Below are 18,181 nucleotides of genomic sequence, written 5' to 3'. Positions count from 1 at the left end.
GAGAAGTTCCCTAACAATTTCTTCTACTTCTGCACCGACCGGTTATTATTCTGCCTTCAATGTTTCTCTTAGTATTTTGTGACACGGAAAAAACACCCGAGACAGTGCATTTCTTTCTCTCACGCTCACTTGATAAAAAAGAGATTCCTCGATGTGTTCAAACTGATCTAAATTAAACCACACAAGTTAAAAATTACAATTTTGTCAAAGATCAACTATACAATTGTTTGCATTGATAAATAATACAATTGTTGATAATGTAATTTTTGCACATGTTACTCTATAACCCTTTGAGTGCTGTAATTTTTACCCACCAAACTTTAGGGCAACATTTAACCAATTTTTATGGATTTGTCTGTCAAGTGAAATTTCATTGGCTACAGTTTTTTATCAAAACTTTGGCAAAAATCTGAAAAAATGACAATGTTATATTTTATGAAGGCAACAAAAAATGACTTTTGCGCTCCAAGGGTTAAATAGTAAACTGGAATGTCTTAACTTGATAAAACTCACGATCATAAGGTCCAACACTTGCTTTTACCGTTATTGACACAGTGTCATCAAAACCCCGTTTGGTTACAAACAAAAAACATGAAATATCATTTACTGAGCATGTAAATAGACCACACGTCACCTGTATATTACAGCAAATCACTTCATGATTTCATTTGAAATTTAATTTTACGGACATGCTGACAGACATAACAACCGAAAATGAAACGTTACTTTGTTTCAGCCTACGATATTACTTCAAACAGGTTTATCAAAAATAATACGCTTTCGAATTAATTTTTAATAAAACCTTAATGAATTCGATCATTCAATGGGGGAATTTAAACTGAACTTTGTTGCAATTTTTCCCGTACATCTGACATTTCGTCATCAATGCCATCCATTCTATTCTGGAGTAATTCGAGCTTTTGACTTACGTGTTGTGATTTAATAATAATTGTGTCGATTTTTTTCATGATACGCACGATGTCTTCGTTTGTCGCTGGTTCGAAACCTGTCTCTGTACATGTCCCAGACGAATGAAGTTTTGGACTAGGATTTCTTTCGACATTGCCCTGCAGCTATGACTAACAGTCCGACGAGACAAAGTCCTATGACCAGGAACATCTAGCAGTTGAGTAAAGGAATGACATTGGCGGTCATCTTTGCTCTGGTCTCCTCGTCTACCTGGGTTCCCACCAGAAAAATCTCCGATTTTGGCACGGTACTAGGCGATTTCTACACCCATTATATATGGAAGAGACGAGATATACATATCGGTTGACTCTGAAGGTAAAATTCTTGAAATCAAAGTCCACAATTTTGACTTTTGTAAGAAATTCTGCTGGAGCCGAACTTTTAACATGCCGCGACTCTGCCAGTTACGTAATTTCCCCAATATTTTCCAGATTATGCAATTAGGGAACCGAATTTCTGTAGGTTTTGAAAATAATGAGAGAAAAAACCCTACTGTAACCTTTAAGCTTTGTAATTATATCTACAAGGCCTTTAAACTTAGAGAATCAGTTTCGAAGTCATCTAAAAAGGTGTAACATTTAGTAATATTTACAGTAAGTGCCCGTATATTGCAGTATTTTGCTCGGAGGATGATACTTTTTCGTATTTTTTAGAGTTGTTGTGCAAGCATCTTGTGTCTTATATGACAAGACCCCTTTGTATATGGGTCGATAGCCTTCAAATGCAAATAAATGTGCACAGTATGTGTGCACTGATTGATTGATTGGTTGTAATCTAACCATGACAAAACGAGCTTAGAATGCCTGACATGTTTTCCAACAATTTGGAGGTTGAGATCTTCTCCCGTGAAAATCTAACATTCAAGCACTAGAACGGGATTTCAGCTCTCTTTTGCATGTTCCGAATGCCTTGTGCCATCGTCTAGGAAAAATTGGAACATGAAATTGTCGCGAAAAGAACAGCTGCTACGCCCAGATAAGTCGATATCACTTGATGTGCTTTTGAACAGGTAGCATTGAGTGTCCGTATGAGTACATTTTCTGGAAAAAGGAAAGATAGAAAGGGACGATTAGCTAGTATGCTGGCTAATGATTGATAAGCCAATTGTTTTTCTTTTCTGTTGTTATCGAAAGTCTGTGAATATAAGACAATCCCCTTTCCACGAAAATTATAGCCTTGTCGGCCATGCTACGTCATGTAAATGAACACCCGAGGCAAATGTGAAATACACAGAACAACGGTAGACGCATTCGCCTTTGTTGTTTATGCGTTACACACGTACGGTCAGAGGGGTTTACTCCTTTAGGTCACAAGTAAAATAAAGGAAACGCCTATCATCCGATCGATCTCTTGTTACAAACAAAAAATGGCTTTACTGTCAAGATATCATGTATCACATATCACGATTGGATTTCAAAGAACAAATTAGTAAGAAACTTGATTTTAGTAGTGACTTAGTTAATCGCAATCCTGGTCTTTCCGAGCCGGGGCGTAAGCACCACAAGCTGTTTCTTATTCTTAAACCTTTTTTTTCTGTGCTGAAGTTGAAGGACGATATTTGAATTCGTGACGTCAGCAAAGTATGTTTGAACTACACAAAAATCGCTAAATCATAGTTTTTCCCTTTTATTAGGGCTTTGCTCTTTGTCGGGGAAACAAGTGATTCAGCTCGGTGTTTTATTGAGTCAGTTCATCATTAGTTAGTTATTTGGTCAGTTAACGTGTCCAGTGCAGGAAATAAAAAAATGCGTGACAATTTCAAAAGAAAACGTTTTTCCAAACCTTCGGATTCGTTTTCATAATAGGCGTAACCTAGAAACATTGGATGGTATCCAGGCGTAAAGTATGGACGAAAAGAGGACTTTCGCATTCTATCCATTTCATTGACTAATTTCGGCACCAGTTGACTCCAAAAAGCGCACTGCGTCACTCTTCCGAATTGGCCGACGAGGGCGCTGTTCTCAACTAAAGCCTGATCCAGTGTTAGGTAGGTAGGGCTTTCATCTCTGTATTTTGGCCAATTTTGCACTTTAATCATGAATTCTTCAGGCTCGTTCGGGTCTCTGTCAAAGAAAATTAGAAATTAGTCAAAGTGAATTATTTGATAAGAAATCATTTAAGATATATATATAATTATATATATATATATATATATATATATATATTATATATTATATATATATATATATATATATATAATCCATCGATTTGTTACAGCGTCATTCGTCTCATTTTGAGACATTTTGGTACTTGTCAGGCAATAAACCATCCTTAGCGACGGTTTATCATTCCATTTTAGCAGTTCATATGAAAAATGCACGAGTAATGTGAGTGCATCTATAAAGTGAACTTGTCAAAACCGAGTGGTATGCCCGTCGTTTAGGTCTGTTATTACGAAATTGTATTTGGAAAGTATAATAGAATTTATACGTGAATTGTTTCTTTATTTTCTCTGACTGATATCTCGCTCGTGTTCACGCTGTGCTTTATCGCAAATATTGCACTCTCATTTTCACGTATCGACCATTACTATAGACAACTGTATTTCATGGTCAACATACTGGTAAATATAATTTCTGTTATCGCATAACGGCTGTCGTAACCGTGCCTTCCAACTTTAGACGAGAGTTCCATTCGAACAGATGGTAATTTTCGGTCAATAAACAAAAAAATATCAAGTGATGTCAACATTACATTACAGGGCTTAATTGATATCTCATACTTATTATATATGAGCATGTATCTTCTTTAACATAACACTGCTATATTTTTTTCATGTTGAGATATTGGCGATTGTTATCTCGCGGTGTACTGTCACAATGCAATGACACTTTCCTTGTTTCTGTTTGACTAATGACAAAGGTCTCAATTGGAGAACTGCTAATGGAGGATAGTAGATTTAACTGGTGTCACATTAAGATTGAGCACGTCATTTCCTTCCTAAAGATGTGCAAAGTCACCAAGAAATTCACCGCAATGTAAATGTCCGCAGTTGATGATGTATGTGTCTTCCTTGCCAAACGTCACATCAGATTATTGGACAGACTCTTATAAGTAAGGTATATTTTCTCCGTTATCTTCATTGAAAATAAAAAGCGAGTGAAAATCTTCAATAGTTTAACCGTACGATGTAGGTGTAATAGATAATATTTTAGGAAAACAGTAATGACATCTGTCTCCTCATTCGTAGAAGTCGAATGCTCTGAAAATAATCATATCACTATGTTTCCGTGAGGAATCCTCACTGCTGAGCCCTTTTAACGACGTTCTAGCAACTCTTCCCTTTGATAATTACATATTTGGATATTGCAGTGGTGAAGAATCCGGTTTTTCGATATTTTCCATGTTTTGTATCGCAAGTGACACAAACCAGAACTCGAACACTTTATGAGTTGACGACGTGAAGAAGTGACGAATGATATGTGATGAAATATGACCGATGACATGCTTGGTGAAAACGACAAAAGCTTCCATTGTTGTTCGACTAATGAAACATCGCTGATTACACTGTCCATTCGCAAAGAAGCTATGAGGAGTTAAGTGTCCTGTCGCAGGCTCTAATGGACACCACATGATTTGTTACATTATTACATGCAAACTAATTATTCAATTCAGGGCGATAAGCTTCTGCTTCAGTGATCGTAATCGGCAACAATAATTACTAGAGGAGATTAAGGTTGAACACGAACAGATGATGGAATGTTTGATTGATACTCTGTAGGGGGATAGCGAGGGAAACACACTGGCATTGTTCAGTCTTGTATTTTTTTAAATATTTAATATATAAAATCGAATAATCATTAATAAATCTGTAAAGTGTTTTTGGTTTCGGTGATTTCGCGCAGGGGAAACAACACCGTAGTCGAACTTATATGCTTATATAGAGAGTCCCTTACTGGGGACTTACCCAGGTCGCAGACTCGCCATTCTATTTTAGATGAGTCCGGTGCCCTGACTTCTCATCGTCAACTCATAGAGTGATATATATATATATATATATATATATATATATATATATATATATATATATATATATATATATATATATATATATATATATATATATATATATATATATATATATATATATATATATATATATATATATATATATATATATATATATATATATAAGTATACGGATTACAGTGCTCGTTGCCAAAGTAGAGTGTTATTGCTTGTAACGTGAACACATATAATTACAGGAGAACATACATTTTAACATAATCAACTATATATATTTTGTATTAACTGTGCAAGTGTGAAGATTAGGACAGCCAGGTAGAAAAATACATCGCATACACACCGACAATCAGCATACGTAGTATAAATATTGAATACCTATTTCCTTGTTATTAGGGCTATCTTGTCCAAGTGTTACCCCAGGAGACCTTGCATTACCAGAAAGATACTTCACGGCGAAAGATATCCCTTCATAAAAGTGTAGCTTACATAGATACATGCAAATCATCCATCCATCCATCCTGTCATATATACATCCATACACATCTTCATACTGTCATGCACATGCCATGCATACGTACATTCCATGTGTTTTAGGTAGAAAGATAAAGAATAAAACTGATATAACGAGTTTGAACACTATTTTGTTTATGGAATTAACTGAGTTGATTTAAAATAAAGAACAATGGAATATTTTGGGGGAGAGTACTCACCCACTTCTTGCAAAGTTTCCTAAGTATCTCATTATTCTTCGACTCAGTCTCTTTTCATCGTCGGTTAGATTGTCTTCCGCATCCAGAGCTCGCCCTAAGGTGAAGCTAAGGTCATCACCATGGAGAATATTCATCCATTTTGGATAAGGGCTATTGGAAGGTCTATGGTTGAATGTGTACGCAAATACGTCATTGCCTGTCCTAGAGTAGAAGCTTGCGAATTCTTTCAGCGGACACAGAATGCAAAAGTCACTCCACATGTCGATGACACCGCGGTGGAGCAGGGCGCCGTTGTCAGGATCGGACCAGTCCCTGTATTGGAAAGCAGCGGCGTCTGCTACCGGTTGTCCCGGGTAAGACAGAAGCAGATTCACGTGAAGTTCGTATGTCTGCTCGTCGTACGTGTAGCGAACCTTGTCAATGTCTGCTGACATCGAAAACTCGTCGAAGTATATATTCATCACAGCGTCGTCTTTCACAGTACCGATGAGCAGGGGGATTCGTCTTTTCTTACCCGCCAATCCATGTAAAGTAAGCAATCTTTGTGGGTCCATCGGAATAAAATTTCCGTCAACTATCACTGTATTCAACACAGGTATGGAATGTAGATTTGAGAAAAAATCCTGCGGTTTTCTGTGACGTAAACATAAGAGCGTTTGCTGGACAATTTGGTCATATTCAATGGCCGCGGACTCAAACCAGGTCGGACAATTTAATTCCTTTGCTATTTTACCGACTCTCCACATGGACTCATTCCTGTATGTTATCGCCCACGGAGCGTTTGGAGTCCCGCTCTGGAGCACCGCCCGGTGGAAGAGCTTCTGTTTGCGAATCATAGGCGAGAGCAAATGAAAGCCTACACTGGCGGCCCCGGCACTGTGTCCAATCAAAGTGATGCGACGAGGATCACCGCCAAAATGCTCGATGTTTCTTTTCACCCACCTCAATGCTATCGCTTGGTCAATGAGACCCAGATTTCCTGGCTCGTTTTCGGTGTAGAAGGCCGAGAAACCTAACGAGCCGAGTCGATAATTCATGCTGACCACGACACAGTTTTCGACGGTGGCTAAAATTTCACCTCTGTAAACAGTCGTCGAAGTCGCCCCCATCTGGAAACTTCCGCCGTGGATGAACACGAAAACAGGCACATCTCCGGGCCGAGGATACGGCGTCCAAATATTAAGGAAGAGACAATCCTCACTCATTTTGTCTGTCGTACCCCACCATGCTTGCCCGGAGAAATTTGCTGGAGGCTTGATATCGACCTGCCAGCAAGCATTGCCGAACTCGGTCGCGTTCTGTACACTGTTGCTCTCCCATGTTTCATTCACGGGCTTCGCCACGCGGAATCGAAGTTCGCCAACCGGAGGCTCCGCGTAGCGCACCCCAAGGAAAGCGTCCACCTTTGTCCCGAGCACGTCCAGACGTCGACCAAGTAGCCGCCCACCGCTTCCAACTGTGGCGGTCGGGCCGTCCCACGCATAAACGGGGCGCATGCTGACGAGTACGGCGATGGAAACCGTCGCTGTTACGAAAGCAAAAGCATCCATTAGGTTCAAACGTCGGTGGTTGACGCAGAACTAATGTTAAGTCGACGAAAAGTTGACATCAGGTGAAAATTACGAACGTCAAATGCAACCTCTATCAGGTACTCCAAGGTTAGCCCGACCGTCGAAAGAATATCCAAATGTTGAGGCTGTTGGTGTGCTCCCATACAACCGACTACAGTTGTAATTGTCACTCGTGTCGTAAAAATGTCGAGGCAATCACGTGATCACACACGCATCCCACATACATATTTTAATTAATCGTATACACCCATTCGGCATTAAAATGACGTTCCCAATCATAGCATGACAACCTGGCTCAGCATACTTTCCGAGATGAAATAAAACTGGCGTTTCACTGCTATTAATAAAGTTTACTCATCGAAATTAAAAAAGACGCCTGAGTGAATATCGATTAATCGGACACCCCAGAGAAATACAGAGCAGCAACAACGTTAAACAAGAGCACCGTCGACATTGTTATATTGAAGAGATAACTGAAGAGATAACGATGACATGCTTTGTACAGATAACCGTGCCTATAATTAACCGTGCTTATAATTATCAGTTAACTCTTCACTGATACGTTGCGAATGACAAATGACATCAGCAGGCAATCACCGCGCGTGCGACTCAGATACGGCGAGGGCTGGTGCCCCGTCGTCCCATTCCTCGTTGTGACCATCTTGCTGGTCGAGGTCAATCAACATGTCGGGGCATGGCTGTGTGACGTCACCGCCATAGATCAAATGAACGACATCGTTCAACGACAGGATATTCTGATGTGTTATCGGATCACCTGTTACAGGTCGTTTGTAGGCGCTTTTGCTGGTAACGCGCACGCAAATGGGGATCTAGTTTTTTTTAATATGCCATCATATTATTATCGTTATTATTGTTGTTGTTGTTTTATTGAACTTTATTTCAAAAGGATAATCTGAGTCATCAATTGAATTTTCAATTTCCATCAGAACCCTCTAACAACTCGAATAAGTGCATGAATAGAAGGAGAAAAATACGTGAGCCGAGTCAGTACAAGATAAACAACACTAACATCGTAAAGAATAAGCCTTTGTTTTTTCGACGAGTAAAATTTGATATAAATTGCAGTAACTTTTCCAATAAGTTATCTTTTGAGGCAACGCAGAATGAAAAAATTTCCAAATTCACCATTTATCGTTCAGCTCTTTGCATTTAGGCCTGGAAGAGAGTCTTATCGTGTTTGAAATAACCTTTTCTCGGGGACAGAACGATCCAGAGCACTTTTTTGACATCAGTGTCCCGTGTTTTATCTATCAAGCAACGTTTTTATTTGAACTTATAACTTATATCGTTCCACTCAGAAATGTTCATGATTATCACACACGTGCGGTTTCCACATTGAAATTGCTTCTTCCGAAATTCCGTACTGCAAATGAACAGAGAACGTTTGCTATGCGTGCTGCAGAACACTGAAATTCATTACCAGACACTTTAAGATACAGCACTAATCTTAATCTTTTTAAAAGTCAATTGAAAATTTTCATCTCAGCAAATGTAGAAAAATAACTTTTTAGTGTTGTTTTTATTTGCATTTGTATTATTTTTAGTCCTTACAGTTTTTATATTTTGCTGTTATTATTTAAAGGACCCCATATGGCATCGAAGATTACAACCTTATTTGGTCATCTTTCCGATTTGTACATTATGAATAAATAAAATAAATAAATAAATAAATTAAGGTGACAATTATGAGCTGTGCGGATTTTCAAAGTCAGCGCATTCTGAATAATTCTACTATTATTGAATTCGTGTAAGGAGCCACTTTTGACAATTTAAGGCTTTTCCTTTCGTCTAACTTTTGCCATTCAGCGCTGTACTGTGAAATGCTCCTGATAAAACCATGTTGCTACAAACTCAAGTTTTGTTACATTTGTAAACGCATTTGAAAACGCACGAGTAGTGCTCTGAACGTGATAACATCTGGGCTTGTGTATTATCGTTTCAAAGTTCAAGGCTTAAACATCTGCTACACATATGGTGTTTTCTACAAATTGGGTCTTCATTAATATTAACGGACATGCCTTTTACAAACCACAAAAATAGATAAAGATAACACCGTTACGGGGGGGGGGGTGTTATTTCAAGAACACAAATATGAAGGTATGAAATTCAGTTCCGTTGAATTTGAATTTATAGCTACGAGCGATGAAAACCTCAGTTGAAAAGAATAAGGCGGCTTGTTTTACCGCCAGTATTTAAAACTATAAAGCGGAACCTAGCTGACGTTTAAATAGTTAATGCACTTACTACATTTTATTCAGGTCTGTTAGACAAATAACCTTCAACTTGATAATCATCTAAAGGACGTAGGAAAAGCAGTAGGTAATTAAAGATAAATGTATGAACAAACTGACCAAATCTAATGAGCCGTTCGTGGCCTGTTTGTCTTAGTCCGTGGCTCGAGAGACAATATCCTTTCAATTTGCTACTATCGCTGCAACAGAAGAAGTTCGCGGGCAGCATTTTCTGTAGTTTTAAGGTCAATTTTTAGCTTTTGTTTCATTGTACGGTGCATCTGTGCCAAATAGATAATTTATGAAGCTGTAACCAGTATATATATATCTTCATCAAAATCTTTTAGGTTGTACGAGGTAATTATAGATCCATTATTACCTATAATTAGCACAGTATATTTGCACCGAAGCGCCCCCATACTACCGGTATTTGCACAGTGCAAAAAAATGCATGCAGTGTAAATACCGAGAGCACTGTGCCATTGCCTTATGTAATAAACACAGATACCCCAGACTATTTTGTTTGTAAGCAACTATACTACTATTATACAAACCAAATCTGGCCGTTTGCAAGCGCGAGAAATAACTTTTCGACACTGAAGATTTCATGGACACAGGTTCAACAAAGTTTACGTTCTATTGAAATTTTCATGAAAACATAGGTTATTTTGTGGTGTCTTTTCCCACCATGATTGCAACGAAAGACTTCAGAGAGAACTTTTCCGCATGTACACTTACATTTGACCCGTAAACGAGTAAACAACGCAGTACGCAATCAGAACCAGGGAAGTGGCGCGACTAGTTAACGAGAATTCAATATCATCATTGTTCATCAAACCTGATTACAAAAATGGAACATGATAAAAAATATATCACTGCGCCTAACTTCACACGACGAAACTCAGCGTTCAAGGTATTGATTTTTGTACAAAAATAACAGAACCCAATGGCGAGACACAGACGCTCCTTAGCTGGGTAGTCTGCTAAGTAGATCGATTTTCGGCTCGATTTATCGATCCCGTAGTCGATATGCCCGCCACTGCAACCTAAATACTCTCAAGGTGTGCAACACAATCACTCAAAAAACACACCACCCGATTTGTCAACTGGCCATGCGCTCGCACATAACATTCAGAACTACACTCCCATATACATAGTTGGATCGCAAATTTAACCATCTCCTCAAAAATCACGCCGATGAACGTGTTACTCGCATCATCTTGAAGAAATCGGCGGGTTTTGAGACCAAGCACAGTGAAATGTGGCCTGCAACACGTTCTTCGGCATGATTTTCGAGGAGATGGTTAAATTTGTGATCCAACTAGGTATATGGGAGTGTAGTTCTGAATGTTTTGTGCGAGCGCATGGCCAGTTGACAAATCGGGTGGCGTGTTTTTCGAGTGACTGTGTTGCATACCTTGTGAGTATTTAGGTTGCAGTGCGGGCATATCGACTAAGGGATCAATAGATCGATCCGAAAATCGATCTACTTAGCAGACTACCCAGCTAAGGAGCGCCTGTGTGGCGAGACTACATGTCTCACGCAAGGTATTTGCACTCGGGCTCGTAGTGTGTTCTGCTGTCCCTGCAACACCGCAAGCCCGCAAGTACGGCTCACTTGCACTGTCTCGTCACGCCGTTCAGTCATGAAACATGAATCAGTGTGCTATGAGCGAGTATACTTTGTATTGGATGATCAACAGCCAGTGTCACAGTACGATACTGCTTTCCCTTGACATAATAAATGCTTGCCTTACAGTGTAGCTTTGCCGAGTGATTGTGTGCATGGTATTTGAATGCCCTTTAAATTAAATACTAATCAAAATACACGATATAGATTTTACTTGATTTATGTTAACACCAGAGGCCATGTCATTTCGGTCCAATCTATGAGGAACATGTATGAACGTTTCAGCGAGCAATGGCAGGTATTAGCAGTAAATATATAAATTATAATATCATCTGCATGATCACAAGACACACTTAGGCAGACCACATTAATATTCATTCATTAATAAACAACCTGACACATTTCGAATTGAAAATGTCAATATAGATTATGTATATGTTTACACAATAAGCATTTGCCGTAGAGAAAACTCTGAAAAATGTTCTCTTTTAACCAGTTTCTTTTTCGTTACTGCATTTTCCACTGCTACTGCTACTGCTTCTACTACTATTACATGTACTTCTCTCCTTGCAAATCAAGAATCAACAACAGCCCGCATTGCAATGATACAGACTCTCTACTTCATATCTTTTTGAGTGTCAGTAAATTCAACACCTACAAGCCCAAAATCACTTCTAGGATGGCAATGACGTAGCTTACAGAAAAACACGTTCTATTGGAATCTTCAAAACATGCTGACTAAACGACCGAAAATCTGAATGGACTCAATCAAAATTGGCTAAACTTGATATGTATATTGAAGTTACTATGATTTTTTAACATTACTGAAAGTCATTCAGCATTTTTACTTCAGCCAATTCCTAATTTGCATATTTAATGAACTTTCCTAATTAGGGATATATACCTTGATTAACTTGATCAAAATTGGTGAACATGCTATGTACATTGATGATACTAGGTTAAAGCAACATTGAAAGTCATTTAGCATTTTCACTTAAGCCAATTCCTAATTTGCAAATTGGACGAACTTTTCTGATAAGGGACTCATATGGATTAGCATGATCAAAGTTGACGAAACGTGCTATGTATATTTGAGATAAAATTATATATAATAATCATGAAAGTTGTTCTAGCAGTTTAGATAAACTTATTACTAATTTGCATATTTACCGAACATTTCTTTTTAGGGATATATCTGGATTGGCATCATGGCAAAGTTGACAAATTATTTAAACTGGCAATGAACATTAAAAGATACCAAGTTAAAACATTATTGAAAGTCATTTAGCATTTTAACTCATTCAGCTAATTACTAATTTGCATGAATGTACTTTCCTAATTAGGATATATCTGGATTGAATCTATCGAAATTGTTGAAACTTGCTCTGTATATTGCAGAAACTCCAATGACCAAAAGTCGGTTTACATTTTTGCGAACATCTAATAACTAATTTGCAAATCATCTGATAATATGCAGCTTTTCTGATTAACGAAGATTGCATCTTTGCTCATGTAAGAGTAACTCGAAGATCTGCCAATGACCATAGGGCACATGAAAATCTCTGTCCTTGTTCTTAAGAGTTCAAATAAACTTTGATAATTCAGCGCTACCCTCATACTTTTTGTTAGAGAAGGATTAAAGCATTTGATTAGCAAAGTGTATCTTGAAGGCGTTATTAGTGAGGTCTCTGTCAACCATCTTCTTATTGACTCCTGTTGAGAGTTTGACCGTGTAAATGGCACTTCCTAGCTCGACAGTCACCATTCAACAAGGACGTGGACTTATTCCGGCAATTTCAAAAAGCTGATCGATCTTCACGTTGGTTCCAGGCGATTATTCTCGCACTACGTTATATCCTCCACGCAAACGTTTCGTCATCCGATCTGAACCAATATTACCTAGTCTATTATGGGGAAGATAGGTACATTTCATTTTGGGGGCAATTTCTATAGCGACCGGTATTTGTTTCGCTCAGATATGATGGCCAAGTTCTTGTCATTGGCAAGTCTAAAGAGTGATACAACGAGCTGTTTTTATAGCTCATCACGCCTGTGTTCAAGTGACTCGGGCAACACTGTAGACTTAGAGATGACATGAAATCACAGACATAATAAAGATTTCAATCCCGATAATATTGGACCATACAACTCAAACAAATACAGAACTGCGTTTTATCCCTGTATACAAACATATTCGGAGACCTTGATCTGTAGATAGCATCGTGTTATTATGCCCGCATTTGAATTACAGACGCTAAAATTAACTCACATCCTATAAATACCATATGGCCTTAGTGCAACAGTCACGCCTAATTTAATGGTATATTGGCGATGAAGTCAAACATTACCATCATTATGCAGATAGCCACAGCGGACTGAGGAAGGAATTGAAACATAGGGTAAACGTAGCATGAAAAGATTTATTAAACGCAACATATCATTTTGTTTTGCAGAGCTTTAAGATCAGGAGCCACTAATAGTAGGGTTCAGCGTAATAGTGTTGCTGCAGTCCAGGATATGATTGTTAGGTTTTATATTGAATATAACACCTAATACATGGTGGTTGTAGCTCGTGTTTATTACACAGAAAAAACATGCAATTCCGCTAAATACATTGCTACTGCCCATTGTCGACGCAAGGTGTGTTACATGCGACGGTTCCTTGCGGGACTATATGGAGCTGGAGCCATAGTCGAGAAAAAGCATACGTCCCCCATCTTTTCATCACTTAAGCACGGCGAACAGTGTTTAAATGCCACTCTACACTGTGATGTCAACTTTATCACTCACACTCAGAACGACACACGATTATCCTTGAGAATACATTGAGAGTTATGTTTGTTACATGACGTAAGATGGCTTTTGTTTTTAAATATAGCCGGCGTGAGTCATATCTTTTCGAGAAGATGCGCTAGTCAACGAAACTATAATTTACCATACGGCACGTCCGAAACAGAATTTCACTTCCATTTCGACGTCCTGGTATGGTTTATAACCGACTGGTGTCATAACCTTTCTCTTCTATATAGGCCTATGTATTGCTGTAGCTTGTACCATTGTTTAATTTACCAAACGGATGAATTCAAACCAACAGGTGCCAGCTATACGTTACTTCCCATCTTTTGCGGAAGAGCGGGCTCAAGTCCGACGAGTGAAATCAGAATTATTGACGCCTTAAACGACAAAACGCGGGTGACACACAGACAAATCTATGAATGCGGTAGGCATTCTATGAAATACGTAAATGGGTGGAACCACAGACAAATAGCAACGGGTATTGTTCAAGGCGTGAAGCGGTTACGTAAGTCATCCATGTTCGCCTCGCCTCAGGTAGCTCTCGCCTCGCTTTTCCGAAGAGTGCCGACCATTCACCCTTCGGTAGTTTCCGGATTTTCGCCAATTTTTAAGCGAAAGTATGTTCGGCAAAGTTTGTGTTATTGTTGTCATGTGGTGCTGAGTGGAATCGGCGTGCTGGCGAAAACGGGAAAGTTTTGAGCTTCGGGAAAGTGAGTTTTACCATTTTAAAAATTCCTCTCACATTTTTATGAATATATAATGAGTGTGTTTCAACCAAATTTGAAAATCTTCCATCGATACTGTCTGGTTTTACTCAATGGTTTACGGTCAGTCATATCGTCTATTAAAAGTTGGTCATTGAAAGACGTGTTTATGAAACTGCGGGCGTGTTATGTTTTGATTGGCGTGAAGCAATGTTTCTGCCCTGAGAGCTCACAAAGTAAGTATGGTTGCTACGCGACTGGCAGCACGATGCCATCTCGTCGTACTTTTTGCATAATCTCGTGCAATTATCAACCACGAACAAAGGTCTCAAAAAATCTAACACCTGTGAAGCTCATTTTAATATGAAAAGGCCATAGTCTACCGAGACGACCATGGAACTGACAAAAGACATACCGCGTTGCTAGTCTGTTTCTTCTATTTGTCTGTGGTGGAACATATGCCAGCCTATTTCTATGATTGTCTATGGGTTGTACATCAACGTAACAAATCGCGCCATGAATTGAAACATAGTCTACCTCCTAGGGAGCATAATCCTAGTATATCATATACATTTTAACGCCACATACATGAAATTGTCCGTTGATACATGTTGGGACAGGCGTTTTGCAGCATAATGGCGACACTCAAGCTCGGACATACAAGATATATTTTTCCCAAGGACCATAAAATTTATTTTGTGCGTCGAAACTGTTTTGTGACCATTTTCGATGTGCTCGCCGATGTAAACAAATAGAATGGCTTCGGGAATTTCTCCTGCGATCGGAATTTGTGTGTGACGTGAAATTTCGTACTGTAAAAATCAATTATAATTATTGCAGTCTGAGAAAATACAGCCACTTGGCAAATGCTGAGCTGCTGTGTTTTAGCTTTGTCGCCAAAATGGAGGTTCGTGTCTTTCGGTGAAATCAATGCTTTCAGACAGTGACAATAATAACCCCAACAATAAAAACACACAGAGTGCAACGCCCGTATCCGGTCGCATTATCATGGGTTCTAAGACTTGTGATTCTAAGACTTGTGATTCTAATGAATGGTTTGTGAATGAATGGCTTGTGTATGGGATAAGTATTTCATTTCCTGATACTTTTCCTCGTTCAGCTCGGAAAATATTCGTGACGTAATGACAATGTCACCACTCGTCTTCTTCGACCCATGACGGCACGGTAATTTTTTCTTCGCTGAAGGACAAAATAGGAAATAGTCTAACTATTTGCGACTGGAACTTTGGTGAATAAGCTCTCGTATATCCACCTTATACATTGCATAATTTTGTCATGGAAAAACGTGAAAATTACATGCCTTTAAGAGTGAATGGGCTTGTGGGAAAGACTGGCTTGTAGTAACCTCGAGTGAATTAACCCTGATGTCCAAATCCAGCAACGCAAACGCAAAATACAACATCCGTTGATTAATTTGAACATCTATTTATTTATGTCATGTTTTGAAGACACGATAGTATATGAATGTGCCTGCATACTTTGAATGATGGTTTAAGGTTTTCACTGTAAAATGAGAAAGAGTAGTGTAGTATCATGCAGCTTTGCAGCGTTGACGGTAGACGAGCGATAGCAGTGTAACAGAATCAACACTTGTTTCTAATTCTGTGGAAGCACCGTTTCATCAGTCACCACAACACCTGTCGCCAAAAAAATATACACATTGATTGTGTGAACTGGTGGAAAGCAAATTCTTTGAAAGGACGCATTTATCAAATATATTGGTTTACCATCAATTCTAGCATTGTTTGCCTCCAGACAGTCGTCATACCGTACGGCAAATCTGCTTGTGATGCGCGTTCTGACAGTTTTATTTCCTACAGGGGTGATAAATGTTTTAACTATAGTCTCAGGTTTTACGCTAAAACGGGTATCACAGTGTGACCGAGTATATAAATTTAGTAAGGTCCCCTCACAGTGACCTGTATTCAAGAAACATATGTTCATTAATCAAACTATTTTCCATAATGAAGCTGCAATCAGCTCTTCTTGTTCTTTCGTCATGGCTAAACTCGACGGCTGTACCGTACATTGTGATGTCAGAACTATATTTATAGGCGATTGTTATCGGATATTTTCTTTCTTTTATTCACCACAGGCATATGGACTCTGTTTTATCGTAACGATACCGTACGTTCAAATTGGCACTTGTGCACTAAGACACTCTTGTACAATGAACGCTAAAAAGCGTTGTATATTAGTTGTGAAATGAACAGCGTCGCACGGAAATTTAAAACCAATATTTTTGCACGGACGATATAGCGTGCATTTTAAACCAGTTTGTGATACATGTGTGACTAAATCAGAGAAAGGTACAGTTTCTATAGCATGGCATTTTCAAATCATATTATGATATTCTGTAGCAAGCCAGGCGTCGTCGTGAAGTGGACATTTCCACATTGTGCAAGACGCAGATTTGGTAAAAGCTAATGAGGTTTACCTATTCCGTAAAATACTTTCCTATTACCTTCCATTGAAATCAAATTGCAGGCAAGTAACAGAACTCTCACAGACAAACAGCCATACGGAACTCGATACACGTAGGACATATGCCAGACTGTATGCAATCACTGGAACATAATGGACATTCTCATGACGTTTCAAGACTATAAGTATTAGAATTTTTTTTCAAAGTGATGCATTATATCAGAACGTCAGATGAAAATAGCCATACCGCCATTAATCACCACTATCATTAATCTGTACAAATATTTGCATATGAATATGTGTCAATCAATACGTCCAATGCATGTATTTTAGAGTTGCTGTGCAAATAGAATATAAGAGGAGTACATATGTAGCGCGGTCGGATATTCCGTGCATCTTTCACCTGTTCATAGACCATAGTAGAGTTTACCTTTCATGAGGTCGATTGAAGTGCTATCAAAGAACTAAACCATGACGTTGTCACTTTCTAGTAAAAGTATATATCTTGAATGACTGAATAGCTGAATACACGACCTGGAGAGCACGATTGAACTGAAAGACTCTTATCGTTTCAGCCATTCTCGGAAAACGACGATTCCCACGAAAAAGGGGATAGTGCACAAGCTTTGAGTAAATACCTCGCGGGTTTATCCTTATTAATTCAATTTTTTTAATTTCATTTAATTTTGATGTATTTAAGACTGTACTCCGAATTACCTTGCAGAGACTTCAACGTTAGAATTTAGAAAAGATCGGCAGATCGCGTTTTGGTCAAATTTCGTAGATGCAGCTAAATTCACGTATACTGTCTTGCCACACATATAATATGCATGTGGCATTTTAATGAGTAAAATGTTAAATATTTACATATAATATAAATAATCACGTTTTATTAATAGCAGGGATAATTTTCTTCGTCACATTCAGTGGTACACTGTTCTGCATTGCCGGCTATCCGTTATAACGTATAGATAGTTAAACAAGTAAACAGTAAAAAGCTAGGATATACGAGGACACCTAAGAATGCAAACAGACAAAGATACACAAACAAATGTATGTATGTATGTATGTATGTATGTATGTATGTATGTATGTATGTATGTATGTATGTATGTATGTATGTATGTATGTATGTATG

The 18,181-nt window shown here is 38.5% G+C and overlaps 1 protein-coding gene across 1 annotated transcript; it reads right to left on the bottom strand.

The window, feature by feature from the left end:
• Window positions 1–662: 662 nt before the first annotated feature.
• LOC139114200 (acetylcholinesterase-like) lies at window positions 663–8,296 on the bottom strand. The gene is made up of 3 exons (XM_070675778.1): window positions 5,646–8,296; window positions 2,752–3,032; window positions 663–2,009 (listed from the first exon to the last, which is right to left on the bottom strand). The coding sequence occupies exons 1-3, from the start codon at window positions 7,193–7,195 to the stop codon at window positions 1,891–1,893; spliced, it is 1,950 nt and encodes a 649-aa protein (XP_070531879.1). The 5' UTR covers window positions 7,196–8,296; the 3' UTR covers window positions 663–1,890.
• Window positions 8,297–18,181: the final 9,885 nt, after the last annotated feature.

This window comes from Ptychodera flava, chromosome 16 (assembly GCF_041260155.1).
Source record: "Ptychodera flava strain L36383 chromosome 16, AS_Pfla_20210202, whole genome shotgun sequence".
NCBI classification, from domain to species: domain Eukaryota; kingdom Metazoa; phylum Hemichordata; class Enteropneusta; family Ptychoderidae; genus Ptychodera; species Ptychodera flava.
This window is presented reverse-complemented; position numbering and strand designations above follow the sequence as displayed.